This window comes from Coccinella septempunctata, chromosome 9 (assembly GCF_907165205.1).
Source record: "Coccinella septempunctata chromosome 9, icCocSept1.1, whole genome shotgun sequence".
In the NCBI taxonomy this organism is placed as follows: Eukaryota; Metazoa; Arthropoda; class Insecta; order Coleoptera; family Coccinellidae; genus Coccinella; species Coccinella septempunctata.
In genome coordinates, this window is record NC_058197.1 from 6824065 (window position 1) to 6839932 (window position 15868).

General features: G+C 40.8%; 1 protein-coding gene across 1 annotated transcript; it reads right to left on the reverse strand.

The window, feature by feature from the left end:
• Positions 1-10467: 10467 nt before the first annotated feature.
• LOC123321066 (dnaJ homolog subfamily C member 2-like) lies at positions 10468-12159 on the reverse strand. Its single transcript, XM_044908571.1, has 2 exons — positions 11771-12159; positions 10468-11725 (listed from the first exon to the last, which is right to left on the reverse strand). Exons 1-2 carry the CDS (start codon positions 12157-12159, stop codon positions 10468-10470), a joined length of 1647 nt encoding a protein of 548 aa, XP_044764506.1.
• Positions 12160-15868: the final 3709 nt, after the last annotated feature.

Here is a 15868-nt window from a genome sequence, read left to right on the forward strand (position 1 = left end):
GCTCACATAGGCGATTACTCTCTCCTCTCCATCGATCACTTGTGTTAGGGCACCTCCAAGGCCCATGTCACTGGCGTCAGTTTGCAGAACGAACGGTTGGGTGAAGTCTGGACAAGCCAGTATCGGAGATTCTGTGAGTTTTTGTTTCAGAAGTTCGAAGGCCTTCTGCTGGTCTTCTCCCCATTTCCAACGGTGTTTCTTCTGCAGTAATCGAGTCAACGGAGAAACTAAATCGGAGAAGTTCTCTATGAAACGACGGTACCAGCTGGCAACTCCAAGAAATCGACGCAGTTCTCGGACGGTTTTCGGTATTGGCAAAGACACTATTGAAGAAACTTTGTCGGGATCGGTACAGATGCCATCGGAGGTGACGACGTGTCCAAGGTATTTTAGGGATTTCCGCACAAAGTCACACTTGTCGGGGTTGAGACGAAGATTGGCTTCTCTCAACCGTCGGAATACTTCTCTCAAGTTCTCCAGGTGCTCCTCAAAAGTTTCCCCCAGGACAACTATATCGTCCAGGTAAGCGAACGCTTCCGGTTCCATCTCTGGGCCAATGACGGTGTCTAGGAACCTCTGGAAGGTGGCTGGGCTTGCATGTAAACCGAACGGCATCACGGTGAATTGGAACAGACCTCTTCCGGGGACGGTAAATGCAGTAATCGGACGGCTCTCCTTTGCTAATGGTATCTGCCAGTATCCTTGTTTCAGGTCCAGTGTGGAGATGTACTTCGCTTTTCGGAGTTTGTCCAGAATCCCAGAAATGTACGGCAACGGGTATGCATCTTTCACAGACACTTGGTTAACAGCACGGAAGTCGATGCAGAAACGGTACTTTCCGTCTTTCTTCCTGACCAATACAACAGGTGAACTCCACGGTGACTTGGAGGGTTCAATCACTCCCTCAGCCAGCATACGGTCCACTTCCTGATTGAAGATCTCCTGCATTTTCGGATTTAGGGGTCGGTACCGTTGTTTGATCGGTTCGGTGCCCGGTTTCAGTTTGATCTTGTGTTCAATCAGGTCGGTTGTACCATACAGGTCTTCGAACTTCTTTAATTCCTCGGTCAGAAATGCCTCCAGTTCTTGTTTCTGAGATTCTGTCAGTTCCAACAGGTGTTCTTCGGCGGTGTGAACTTCTGCGGTGGTTTCGACGGGAGTCATCGGTTTCGAGATCAGTCGGCCTTCCAGAAAGCACTCGGCGGTACTGAGATTTACGGAAAACTTGAAAGTCGACAGAACATCCATCCCCAGAATAATGTCTACCGGTAAGCTTGGTACCAGTAAGAATTTCAAATCAGGCAGTGTGTAGTTGGAAATTTGCACGGTGGTGGTGTACAGTTTCGGCGTGACGGTGGTTTTTCCGTTCGCTATTACTGCAAAACTGTTGTGCATTGTTTGTCCTGTGATTCCTTTACTTTCACAATGATCGGATACGGCCTGACTGCAAAAACTCCTGGTCGCTCCTGTATCTATCAGTGCTCGGAAGTGTTCGCCGGCTATTTTGACCTCTATTAACGGTCGGTTATCATTACAGGTGGTCGGTGTCAGTGGAGTCAAGATTCCGGGAGATGTGGTCGACTCCGTCTCCAATCTCCCCTTCAGTTTTCCGAACACGGGCAGTCCCGTGATAGAATGTTCTCCCTCTGACATCGAGAACAGAAGATTTTCGGTGGCCTGCGACATTCTCGACGCATGTGGCCATACCCACCACATCGGAAACACTGTGTCTGGAAGGATACTCTCCTCCCTGATGATGATTGGGTCCGGTCAGCGTGGTTATTTTCGGCTCGACGACGGGGTGGCGGTGTTGAATTTCCGGATCTACCTTCGGACCTGTCTCCAGAAGTTGGACGGTGTGATTCCTGTTGCTGGCCTATTGATTCTCTGGACCTGGGTGGCCTTGGACGGCTTTCCCCCGGCGGAGAAAGTCGTGTCTGGTTGGCTGGTGTCGGCGGGATTGATTTCCTATGATCAGTTGTTTGTACCTGTTCTCCGGTATCCACAGAAAAACTCGCCTGGTATCGGTTCAGTTGGCGGGGAGTGTACGTTAGGTGAGGTTCCTCCACGAAACCTGGTTTTGAGGGTGGCCGGGTGTACTGGCTCATCTGCCATTGGACCAGTTCAAAAACTTTTCCTTTACGGAGAAGTTCATCATACGTCTTGGTCTCCTGGAAGGCCAAGGCCTGCTGTAAGGGCGGAATCAACCTCTGTCGGATGAGTCGGATCTGCTCCACCTCGGATGGTTTTGTATAGGTGAGTTTCTGGAATAAGTTCTGCATCCGGGTAACATACAGAAGCAGCTTTTCTTCAGGACCTTGTGTTCGTCTTTTTATTTCCTCCAACAGATTCTCCTCATAGTTTACAGGCAGAAACGCTTCTTTCAGTTGGTTGCTGAAATCCTCCCAGTCCTCGAAAGTACCTCTCCTGGGAATAAACCAATCCCTCGCATCCTTTCGTAGTAATTCATAAACTGATTCGAAAACTTGTTCCAGGGACACTTTACGGGATTCAGCCAGCCTCTCCACTTCCTCAAAGAATCCGGTCACACTTCCAGTGCCATCAAAGGAAATGTTCCATTTGTGTACTGGGACAGTCGGTATTGTTGATCGGGACTCCGGTTCTGATCTGGCAGGTGTTGTGATGACTGGTCGGTCAGAACTTATCCAAGGTGCAGGTAAGTGTGGAAAAGACACCCTTCGTGTAGAATTAATCCATCTACCCTGTGTCGGACGGTCAGGTGTTGTTGTCCCACAGTCCTGTGACTGTGTGAGAGGTATCGCTGGTAACTGTCGTAGTAATGCTGTACATGTCTGTCTTGTCTCATTCATGACCTGTTCTAATGTTGGATTTCTTACAGGTGTACCAGTACGTGAGACATCGACCGCTACAGGAGGATCGACACCATCTCCCAAGTCGATAAGCGATGGCTCTCGGAGCCCTGAAATCCGTTCCGGTTGGATCGGTGACACACCAGGTGAACTGGGCACCTCCACATCTAAGAGAGACCTCTGATGTCGGTTAGATGGCTGCGGCTGTTCACGATTACTCTTCTGACGTAGCTCCTCTAGTGTTTCCAACGCCTTAGCTGTAGTCGCCTTCATTTGTCCAACTAGTTGTAACTGTGTTGTGTCTGCAGTAACAATAAAGTCCAGCCTTCCTTGTATGTGTATTAATCGGGTGTAAATTCGCGAAAATTCGTTAGCCGCATTCTCATGATTGAAGTTCTGAAGGGATTCCACTAAATCGGTGAGTTTATTTTGACAAATCTCAATCTCCGAGGCGGGATTCAATGATGTTGGGGGTAATAGAGGTTCATTAGACTGAAGTACTTGTCGTAGTAGACTCCGTTTAGTCATCACAGTACCCGGTATCGATTGTCCTCTCAGTTGTAATTCGTATGTAAGTTCATCACTGAGTAACCGGTTCACATCCATGTTCGACATATTATATTTAACTAAGTCCGATTCAGAACGCACCAATACTTCACACTCGGTATGTCTTTCACAATCCGTTTAAGTTCTAAGTCCAACCCGGTGAGTTAATCGTTAGCTAACCTACTCACTTAAGTTCGAAGTGGGTATCGGTGTAACCCCAAAAAAAAATAAAGTCTAAGTCCCGGTGTATCAGAAGAAAAAAAAAAAATCTAAGTTCAAGTCCCGGCGCACTAAAATAATCTAAGTCCCGATGTATCACACTAAAAATTTTACAAGTCCGACGTTACTCGAAAAAAAATTTCAATCAGTCCCACTAAAGTCCGAAAATATTCGCGAAATACCGCACACACTCGCAAGTCGTTTCGTATAGTCCGGAAAATTTCCCGAAATTCGAATCGCACCAGAACGCACAGGTTAATTTCCAAACAGTTTTTCAAGTTCAATATTCGGAAAATAAATCGCAATAATCGAATTTCAGCTTTCAGAAAAATCAGAAATAATTGGTAAGTTTCAACAGTACAGGTCAAAAGAAAATAAAAGCAGGTAGACAAGTTATCAATAGGGTAATAGGTGATTCACTATTAAACTGATAGGTAAATCAAACCTATTAAATTTTACCAATTGTGACAATAAATTTTCAATGTTTCAAAGTCCGGAAATTCACTCACCTTCAATACGAAATTAAAACAGTTCAATTCAATAAATCAGAAATAATGAGAAATCGGAAATAATTTTCACTGATATTAAGGCGCAACAACAGTTCAGTTTTCAATAACTCAATAAAGTAATCGGCAAAAGGAATAATCACAAATTAATTAAATTATTTCCAATAGGTTTCAACAATAGGAAAATTTTCAGAATATAGTCCAATTCAATTCACAGTATAACAGTTCAATACAGAGTGGCAGGTAATAAAACACAGTTTTATTATTTTTCACAGTTCTCGGTTCAAGAAATAGTTACTCACTGTTCTTAGGTTTTACTCACTGTTTCGGGAATTCACTCACTGTCCGGTTAATGTTTCTCACCTCTGTTGTTTCCTACTGGATTTTGCACAGTCCCTGCTCGTTGCGCCATTTTTGTAACGTACGTTTCTCGGAGAAGCCTTAATCTCGAGCGCCAGCTATTCTTTTCAATAGGAAGAATAGCAAACCTACCAGAGTAGCTGCTAGCCGGAGACAGAGCTCGATGTTGTCTAGGGCGGTAGCGACAACGAAGAAGTCAAAATCGAATTATGTAAAAGTTTATTCACACCTTCGGAAACTAATTATATGTACAAGGGAGATATGTGTGATATAAAATATGAGTGATTCTATCAGTGAAAATACATTCGGGAAATCTTATCCGGTCACGAGCACTTTATGAAATTTATACCGGGTGTAGTGAAAAATTAACGGTTCAATAAAAATGCGCCAACCAGAACTGACGAATGCTAAGGACTTGCTATACGGTATCGGTGTGTAGTTGTATTTCTCCGGGAATGAAACACAATAAGGGCGGGTCTGTTCGAGACTTTTATTCGCTGCCCCAAGGGTTTTAGCACGCCATGACTGACAGCGAAGAAAATGTCTATTTTTAACGCAACTACGGGATTTCACTGACTACGTGCGGTATCTCTTATTCTCTGCCCCAAGGGTTATAGCACGCCATGATTGACAGAAAAGAAGAGATTTCGGATCTAACACTTATGACGCGGAACGCGGACAGGGGGGTTGACGGAACTTTCCCTTCAGTACCCCAAGGGCTAGGGCGGACCTGTTCGAGACTTTTATTCGCTGCCCCAAGGGTTGTAGCACACCATGATTGACAGCGAAGAAAATGTCTATGTTTAACGCAACTACGGGATCTCACTGACTACGTGCGGTATCTCTTATTCTCTGCCCCAAGGGTTATAGCACACCATGATTGACAGAAAAGAAGAGATTTCGGATTTAACACTTATGACGCGGAACGCGGACAGGGTAAAGAACGATAAAATACAACAGGAAACGATACAGTACAGCAGTGTCAAAGTTAAAGAAGTAACGGCGTAGGTCTAACAAAGAAACTGAACGGTACAGACGGGGACCTACCTCCTTTGTTTCAAGCACTCGAAACTCAAAAGATTTAAAAGAAAAACTAAAAAAATTAACTCTAAGCACTGATGCAAATAACACAAAATGATTATTCTTCAACGGCGAAAGAATACCGAAAATTAACTGAATTTATAACAGAAGTTAGAAACCACGTTAGAAAGCGAAATGTACTCAAGCGAAAGGAAAGCACTGAAGTAAAATTCAAAAGTGACCGTCGCGGGGGAAAATTTGCTCTTATAGGCATATCCCCTCTCACGGTAAAAATCTGAAAATTCCAGAATGCGACAAGAATGAAAAACGTCGTCAGCTCCGGTTTATCGCATATCAACAGATGAAAAACGTCGAAATCTTCAGCGGCATGTAAGAAAAACAACGTGAAATACAGATAAGCGGTTTTTTACATTTACTCTGCCTGTCGGAATGAACGTACGGAATATTCGAGAATTAAAATATTTTCAAAGACGGAAATTCAAAACGAAAAAAATGCACTAAGATGAACTCCAATTTTCCTCAGAAAACTGGGGTTCATCACATCATGTGTGACAGCTGTGAAGTCAGGTCGTGGATTGGTTGCTGTGCAAACTTTGTGTTGTGCTTCAGATCGATACTTGAAATTTGGACACTGTGTGCACAGATAAGTCAAGACAGTATTGAACAGCAATTTGAATTTTGAAATTTTCTCAATTTGTGTTTTACACTTCTAATTATTGCAGTTCGATGTTATAATTCTACCTACATTTCGTGCACATATGCATATCTAATATCTGATACGGATGCTTATCATATCACATTACAAGAAGTTGAACTGATAAGATAGAAAGGGAATTCCCTCTGTTTTTACCCTTTGTTTACATTTTTTCCGCGGCCTACCTGTGTTTGTGTTTAAAAAGTCTCTTACATCGGCCCGTAGGAGTGAAGCGAGTTTTTCTTGTCTGATATAATATCCTTCTGTTACACTGGGTAGTAAGATAACGATTGGCAACAAAAGCGTTGTATTGTTTTCCTTCTTTTGTTTTCCCTAGATTGAAGTAATGTTTAATTCTAATGATTTAACAGCGGTCCTCAGGGAGGAAATTTCAAAACAGACCGCACTCGTGAGGGAAGATTTAGATACGGTGAGAAAAGAGATCCGAGAGGTGGGGGAGGATACCAGACGTTATATTGCCTCTTTGGATGGTCGTTTGTTGAAATTGGAGGAGGAAATAGTTGATATTAAAAGAATAATAATAAAGAATAATATAATTGTGAGTGGTTTGGTGGTCGATGATGCGGATTTGTTGAATTCTTGCATTTCGCGAATTAACGAATTACTCGAAATTAATCTGAGTCCAAATAATATCAATAACATTTACAAACTCGGCAGGGACCAGCATTCTCCAATAAAAATTGAATTTTCTTCGTATCTCACGAAAAATCTTGTTCTGAAAAATTCAAGAAAACTTAAAGGTAAGAAAATATATATCAACAACGACCTGTGCCCGGAGGACAGACGTAAGGATGAATTGCTCAGATCGAATTTGAAGCAGGCTCGATCTAAAAACTTGAATGCTTATATACATAGGGCCAATAAAAGCGAGAAATGGAACAACCATATTGGAGAGCAGAGATGGATTCGTCAAGTACCTTGGGATCACCGTAGATAGACATATGAGATGGGAGTACCACTGCGAACAACTAGCAAAGAAACTGCGCGGCTTATTACATAGATTCAAACGTCTCAAAAAACAACTCAATCTGAAATATCTAAGGATGGTTTATTTTGGCTTGGTGCAGTCGCTGTTGACATATGGTATTTCGGGCTGGGGGGCAGCATATGATGTGCATATAGAAAAATTGAATATCATTCAAAAATGTATACTGAAGATAATTTGCGGTCATAGCATGCTGTTTCCTAGTGACGAGATATACAGAGTCGCACATGTGCTGGATTTGAGGCAACTGTATTTCATGAAGATTGCAGCACTCATAAAGAGACGAAAAATTGAACTTAGGCCAATCGATCATAACTACTCCACTAGACGCAAACTCGACCACTATAAAGAGAGTAAAACGATGAAAATGATAGGTCAGAGATCATGCATATATTTGGCTCCCAAAATATATGGAACAATCCCAATTACGTTGAGAGCTTTGAGAGACCCTGTGACATTCAAGAAGGAAGTGATTCGGTGGCTACTCGGTTTGAACAGAACAACTATACATAACGTTATTAATAACAAAATATGACGAAGATAAAATACACATTCCCTAAAGTGACAATTATTACCAGATTTGACTTAAGTGCGTTTGTTGAGCAGTTCCACATGGTGTATCCTGATATATTTAACTTTCGATGTATATAATGTCCATTTGGGCCAGAGAATTTTTTTTATTTTGTTTCCATTTTTTGTAGTGGCTGTCTTTGAATCGTATTTCTGTTGTGAGACTAACAATAATAATAATAATAATTTTATTTAATCCTTTGAGACATGGTTCATGTATAGGACAAGTCATTTTACAACCAAAAGAAAAGAAAAACAATATATTTCATTCAATAACAGAGCTCAAAAATTCACTTTTGCTGTAGAAACATTTCTCCAGCAGAAGCTCCTTGAGTTCCCTCTTAAATCTATAGTATTCTAAATTTTTTAGCCTATTTGGCAGATTGTTATAAAGTTTAATTCCACTATACATAGGTGAATTCTCAAATTTTGATGTTCTATGCACAGGGATTGAGATAGTGTTCTTATGCCTTGTATTATATTCATGATATTGAGAGCATTTCATGAGAGACTGAGTATTGTTGTGAATATGTAATAAAGATCTTAAGATATAAATACATGGAAAGCTCATTATTCTATGTTCCAAAAACATTGGCTTGCAGGACTCCTGGGGTTTGAGACCGAAGATCAGTCGAATTATTCTCTTCTGAGCAATAAAAACCTCCCTACCGCCTGCTGACCCTCCCCATAGAATGACGTTGTAATTCATATGTGAGAATGCCATTGAGTAATAAATACTAATCAACACACCTGGCGGAAATATATTTTTTAAACGTTTCAGTGCAAAAAAGGCACTGCTGAGCTTTTTGCAGACAGACTCGGTATGACTCTGCCAATTTAAATTTTTGTCAACCTTCAGGCCCAAAAACTTCACACACTCAGAAGATTCTAATCTTCCCAGAGGAAGATCAAGAACCAACTTTTCAACAGATTCGCGTATCTGAAAGTGAACTAGATTTGTCTTATCAACGTTCAGTATCAGAGAATTTTTCCGGCACCAGTCCGAAAAATACTCTACCAACATCTCGCATCTACTCTTTAGTTCCCGTAAGCTTGATGCTGTTATCAAGAAGGACGTGTCGTCCGCAAACAACAAGATTCTAAAATCAAACAGGATGATGAAGTAAATTTTAATAGAGTCCGGTAAATCATTTACAAATAAAATAAACAAAAGTGGCCCCAACACAGATCCATGTGGTACACCCATTTGAATAGGATAATCTTTAGAACTTTTTTGATTACTGTAGACAAACATTTTTCTATCCGCAGGATAACTTTTAACCCATTCGAGAAAAATTCCCCTGAATCCTAGATGGTATAGTTTTTCCAAGATGAATTCAAAATTCAGACAATCGAACGCCCGAGATTCGTCGAAAAACAACCCTGCCACAAAAAGTCCACTATCCAGGCAGCCATGTACATAGTCTACCAGTTGACATGCCGCGGTCTCAGTTGACCTACCAACTCGAAATCCATGCTGGCAACTTGTTATTGTTGAGAACTTATTGAGGTAATTCATCATCCTTTCATACACTAGCCTCTCCATCACCTTCGCCAAAGAGCTCAATATAGATATCGGACGATAATTAGCTACATCGTCAATTGCATTTTTCTTTTTATAAATAGGGATAACCTTAGCCGTCTTAAGAACAGAAGGAAACCTTCCGGATGTTATTGAAGCATTGACGAGGTGGGCAAGATGCTCAGAGATCTGAGGAGCTATCGCCTTTAAGGCTCTCATTGAAATTATATCTCTTGCGCAACTAACTTTGTTCTTTAAAATTCTGATGACGCTCACAACATCATCGGGCAAAACTGGTAAGAAAAAAAAGGTGTTATCTGATAGAACCTGTGTCCTACAGGATGTGGACCTGTTGTTACCATAGTGCTCGCTGAGGCTGATAACACTGATACTGGAGAAATACTCACCGAAACACTCAGCCACCTCTGATGGGTCGGAGATGATCATACCATTTCTTTTTAGAACAATTTTTCGAGAGGAGTGATCAGTGCCCAATTCACCTCGGACTAAATTCCAGATGGTCCTATTTTTATTGTTCGAGTGATCCAGAACTCCCTCAAAATAGTTGGACTCAGTGAGTTTCAAAAGACTTGTGTATTGCCTTTTGGCTTTCCTATATTGTTGTTTGGACTCATCAGTTTTCAGATTCTGGCACAACCAATGAAGATTTTTTAGGTTACTACTCGCTTGCCTGACCTCAGCCGTAATCCAATCAGGCTGTCCCCTCGAAACAGAACGAGTTCTCTTGAGCGGAAAAGCAGAGTCGATCAGAGATGTCAAAATATCACAAAAACGATCAAACATGATGTCAACATCATGGGACTCATAGACTGCATCAAAGTTAGAACATGAGAGAAAAGTGAGCTTCTAGAAGTGAGCCTCTGTCTCTTTATTTCAGTTTGTTTACACAATATTATTCGAAGTGTTCATTTTGTTTTTATGGTCAAATAAACTTTATTATTATTATTATTATTATTATTATTATAAACATGACTTAACCAGTTCTTTTCTTCTTATATGTTTTTCTCATGCATGAACCAAAAAAAATCGACTTCATGAGAAATAAAGAACATTGGTCCAAAATTCAGGAAAAAATTATAGTCGAAGTTGAACAAATAGAAAAGGGTATATTGATACAAAGTTAAATTTCTCGTCGTACGCTTACTCAAGATTCATCCTTTTTGTCGCGGACATTCAACGATTACGTTTCCAATCTGTAATTTTTTCGCTTGAATCGACACCATCTTGGGAGTAAACTTCCCGCAGTCCTTCTTCAATTTATCATGTTTGTTCATGAAGTCCGCTATTTTTTTCCAAAGTCGGTTGGTTCCCTGAGGCATAATCTTCAGAGCTTCCTTCAAATATTTGATTTTTTCTCCGTTCCATCCCTCTGTCTCTTGATGGGTGCCGTTGGAGGTTATATTTTGAGTCTTCCCTGTTTTTGATTCAGGTTTTTCCGTCGAATAATACAGTTTGGCGGCTCTTAAAAACGCAGTTTTACCCTCGTTTTTCATTTGTTCGTTTACTTCTTTCAATTCCTCGACGTTCATTGTTTCGCAGATTGTTTCGACGGCCGTTATATATTTCAAGTTCTGCTTTGGATTTTCGACGAAATAGTTATTGGATTTGCAGATATCCCTGAGTGTCTTACGCTCTTTCTTCAACGCATTTTTCTGCATTTCCCGTTTTTTGCGTTCCGCCTCAATTCTGGCCTTTCCCTCAGCCTCCGCTTTTCCCATGGCCAATTTCGCTTCTTTGGCAGCTTTTTGTTCGTTTTCTATACGTTTCTGGAGGACAGCTTCTTTGGCTTTCTTAGCCTCCAACTTACGATCCTTCTCCTCCTGTTTGAATTGGAAGATCCTGGGGTCGTTCTTGTAAGCTAAGTCGACCAAAGTCCGCAATTTCATTATTTCTTCCTTCTTCTTCCTGGCTCGTTCAGCCTTGTTCAGCTTGTCAGCGTGTCTTTTTCCCTCGCGACCCGAACAGGCGTCTTTATTTTCTAGATCCTCGTACGAAAACTCCCGCCATGATTTGAAATCGTACCAGAAGTTATAGAAATTCTCGACTTCTTCGATGGTTGATCCGGAACCGCCGATTTTGGGCATGTTCTTCTGCTCCGACCATCTACCGCTGAGCTCGAAGTAATACGCGCACGTTCCATAAAAATCATTTTTTATTTCGTGGCTGCTCGGTAGGCCGTTGTCGAACTCTGGATCGACGGAGTCGTACGATTTCCCTCTCTTGGGGTCGCCCAAGGTTTCGTACGCCATCGTGATGCAGGTGAAGTAATCGTGCTTCACTTTGATATCGGCGCCTTTGGCCTTGCGTTTATCTGGGTGGTGATACAGGACTTTTTGCCGATAAGCAGAGCGGATGGTTTCCTCGGAGACGTTGAATCTCAAAGTCGGGATGCCCAGGACGCGGTAGTGGCTGCTCGGTAGGCCGTCGTCGAACTCTGGATCGACGGAGTCTTACGATTTCCGCTTCTTGGGGTCGCCTAGGGTTTCGTACGCCATCGTGATGCAGGTGAAGTAGTCGTGCTTCACTTTGATATCGGCGCCTTTGGCCTGGCGTTTATCCAGGTGGTGATGCAGGACCTTTGGCCGGTAAGCAGAGCGGATGGTTTCCTCGGAGGCGTCGAATCTCAAAGTCGGGATGCCCAGGACGCGGTTGTGGTCCTGGAGTTTCCAATCCTTGGGATCCAGACTTCTGAGATACTCCAAGTCGTCTATAAATTCCACTTGGTCGTGTTTCACCTCGTTAACCTTGTGTGGTAAAAACGGCAACACCTTCACTCCGGCACTATAATGTTTTAGAACGTATCGATATCTAACAGCGAGGGTTGTTGTGTTAGATTCAGCCATGATGGACCGCACAAATATTTAGACTAGCACTGGTGTGGCTAAATAACTGAAGAAATGTACAAGGATTCCGAGGTGAATTTTGAACAATGAGTCCCCTCACCGAACTTTTTCAAATAGTCCAGTAAACACAGCTCTGAAATCACTTTTCTCGAAATAAGCTGCATTTTTGATATAATGTTTGTAACGGTGAAAGAAATATATGGTCGAAAATGCAGGTGTCAGAATTATCAGGAACTTTGAAAAATTCGAGCAAATGTAAGGAAAGTCGAGTTTTTCTCGAAATTTTCGAAAATGAGGAGGTTTATCAAAAAAAGTTTCGAACAGAAGTTGTAGAGCGGAAATATGATGCAGTTCAGGATCATTCACATGATACCTCTGAGTTTCGTCATCAGAGTGCTAATTTATTCGATTCATTAAATAGTTCGCAGTTTCAAAATTCAGAAGGAAAATACACCAGAAATTTCACATAAAGTTCACTAACATGTGAGACAAATTATAAGGGATTTCAAAAAATCCACCAATTGATCGTAATTCCACCAATTGATATTAGTAATATTTGATACATAATAATTGTATCTTTCAAGTATTTTTACAATAATGTATGTGCATTTAACATTCAATAATTAAATGATTTATCAATTGTGACGAACCAGATTTTGTTCCGCCACAAAAAAATTAAATTTTTCCACCGATACTTGCATAATAATGCCTGATAACCGAGATATTTTTGAAGGAGACCGAAATACTGTCATAGGGGGTGTACCGATAACAATAGTGGTGTGTTAGATTGAAAGGAGCCTTACCGATAATTGTTAGTTCATAGTTTTCCACCGGTCAGTTCATGTTAGTAGGAAAGACCGTATCTCTTATGTTTTCAGAAATAACTTATTTTAATAATTCTTTCCGTTCTACCATTTTTTTGTTTGCTCTGAAAAAGTTCTCATAACTTTTTCTACTTTCCTTCTCATCCGTTGCCTCTGTCTTTTTCTGGGCCAATTGAATAACCGTATCATTTTTGCTTTATCCAATGGATTGGTGAGTTTCCCATAGGGGGGAGAGTTTTTCCGAGTAGAGAGGGGATATTTCTTCGCGGCCCTGGAAGGTGAAGAGAAAAAAGGGACAATCGTTGTTGAGAGGTGAACGAGTGGAGTGTGTGTAAAGTTAGTAAAACCGTACTTACGAAGCAAAGGAAAATCTAAGGCAAGTGATTGTTGAAATTATTACCGCTTCATTGCACCTTATGGAATAATATTCTCTCTAGACTTTTGCTTGGCTGAAAATCCGAATTAACCGTAGATTGACCATTTCCTGCTGTATATAGTGTTTTCCGTTACCGCAGGGTGGCATTTGGGTCCCAGGAGGACGTTGGGCCCCCCTGATTTCTCCGATTCCTGAATATTTGACCGTTTCATCCCGATTTCCAACCGTTTGAATTATAGTTATAGGTTAGATTCGCCGAGCATATAGTTGGGATTTCATAACCGTCAAATACCCTCACCGCCGGACTCTGTGGCCGCTGTTTGACAGCCAGCCCGCTTGAGGTCACCGAGAGAGAGAGAGAGAGACCGAAGGACACCGGATCATAGACAAACCACCGAGGCAGAGATAGAGGGCGTACCCCGGTGAACTGGTGTTTTCAAATTTCGACCTGACTGAATTCCTTTGATTATTTTTAAAACCGTTCGTACTTTTCATTCAATTGTGTCTTGCCTTAGTTGAAATATTTTTCCGAAACCGTGCATGTTTCTTTGCACTTAGTTTAATTGAAACTTGACTTACTTCCGTATATTTTACCGAAACCGTGCATGTTTCTTTGCACTCAGTTTAATTGAAACTTGACTTACTTCCGTATATTTTTCCGAAACCGTTCTTTGCACTTAGTTTAATAGAGACTTGACTTACTTCCGTATATTTTTCCGAAACCGTCCATTTTCCTGAAGTGAAGTTTTGCCAGCCGTCCTGCGCCGACCAGACACAGCCGTTGACGTCCACGATTTAGTGTACCTGTCTATTTTCTTTTGTGTACAGTTTATTTTAATAGAAATAAATAGTTGAACATTTATTTTTGTTGCCAATTATTTTGCCAGTGAGAGTCTATTTCTTAAATCAGTTTCATCTAAGAGTTTAGTTAGAAGAGGTAAGTACTCTTTCTGACGCCTAAATACCGTTGAAAAGCAGACACTTAGAAGACGCTACCGCCCTAGTCTTCATCGATACCCTTCTCCACTGATACACAAGTCTACCTGGGCTCTCCAATTCTTTGGGGATTCTGTGAGAGACGTGGGGTTTGACTGATTGCCCCACTGGCGCCCGAGCAACCGTAAGGAGCTGCCAGAGTACGAAAAGTCTATCACACAATATTTCATGATTTTATACCACAAATAATAGAACACTTATTATGAGAACCCACAGGTTAATCAGTTGCCAGTTTCCGCTTGGAAAAGTGATTAATCATCAAATTCATCACAACTGAGAAATAGCCCTTGTGCGCGACCTCTTATTCAAATCTATATAAGCAAGACAGATTTAAATTCGATTTGAATTTTTCCGCCTTCCCCCACTTCTCAGACACCTAAGATGGAGGTCAATACTGTTGCCAATGGGAGTTAACACTTCTAATCATTTGTGTTCTGAGCTGAAGACTGTGGTTGAATATTGACATACTATTCTCGTATTATTTATTGTTATGAAGTCTTTGCAGTTGAATTACTTTGTCTTTGTCTGTGGTACTTTCACTTCTTCTTCTTCAAGTGTTCCAGTCCTTGTACTTAACTGAACACAATATATGACGTTAAGATGTTTTCTTCTTTTTCTTCAGTGCCGATTCACAATGGACGTAACCGTAAAAGTCCTGTCGAAGTTCGTACACATAACAATGTTTATACAATTTCAAAGTATTAAATTTATGAGTTCAATTTCAATTTCTAATCCTGGCTACCACAGTTCACGTTAGTTTACATCCAGTACTCTAAAATTATGAACATATAGTTATGTGTACAAACTTTGACAGGAGTTTTACGACTACGTCTATTGTGAATCCCCACTTACTTCTGCGCTAAGATCTTAGAATTCCAAGGCTAAGATGTTTAGGCAACTCAAAATACACAGTTATTGTTCACATCGCCATCTAATGGCGATAATAGTAGAATGGGGATTTGTTCAAAACCTTTCGTTAGAAAATTTTTCGTAGGCTTCGATAGAAAGACAGGTGTAATAACACCTGGACTCAGATGCGATAATACATTAGAAAATGTGGTTCACCGAATTAATATCAAATATAATACTTTCACGAAAACACTATTAACCATAGCGAAACCTACTGTCGTTAGTCGCTAGAAGGAAAATTATTTCCTTCATAACAAACAGTTCATCCAATCTTGAGTTATAAATGGTGTAACCCACAAAATGGCGACTTAATATCGTTTTATATATCAGATTGAAAAATGAATAAAAATCAGGAGGAAATTAGAAAATCTACTGACAGCTATATCGACATGAGTCAATTGATTTGATTATTCAGAAAGCCTAAAAAAATATCTCGAAAACCAATCTGATATTCTTTGTAATATCATTGAGTATTAACACTGAATACTGAAAGATGATATCCAAATTGAAACTGAAATTTCTATTAGGCGGGATAGCATTGTCTCGCCCCGAAAAAATATAGGAAAAAAAATAATCTTCTTGATTTTTATTGCAAACAATCAAG

Bases quoted from the DNA above. Each gene is read 5' to 3' on its own strand.
- LOC123321066 (XM_044908571.1), bottom strand. From the start codon at position 12,159: ATGGCTGAATCTAACACAACAACCCTCGCTGTTAGATATCGATACGTT. The intron at 11,726-11,770 runs GTAAGACTCCGT...CCTACCGAGCAG, and splicing joins GACCCCAAGAAGCGGAAATC to CCACTACCGCGTCCTGGGCA.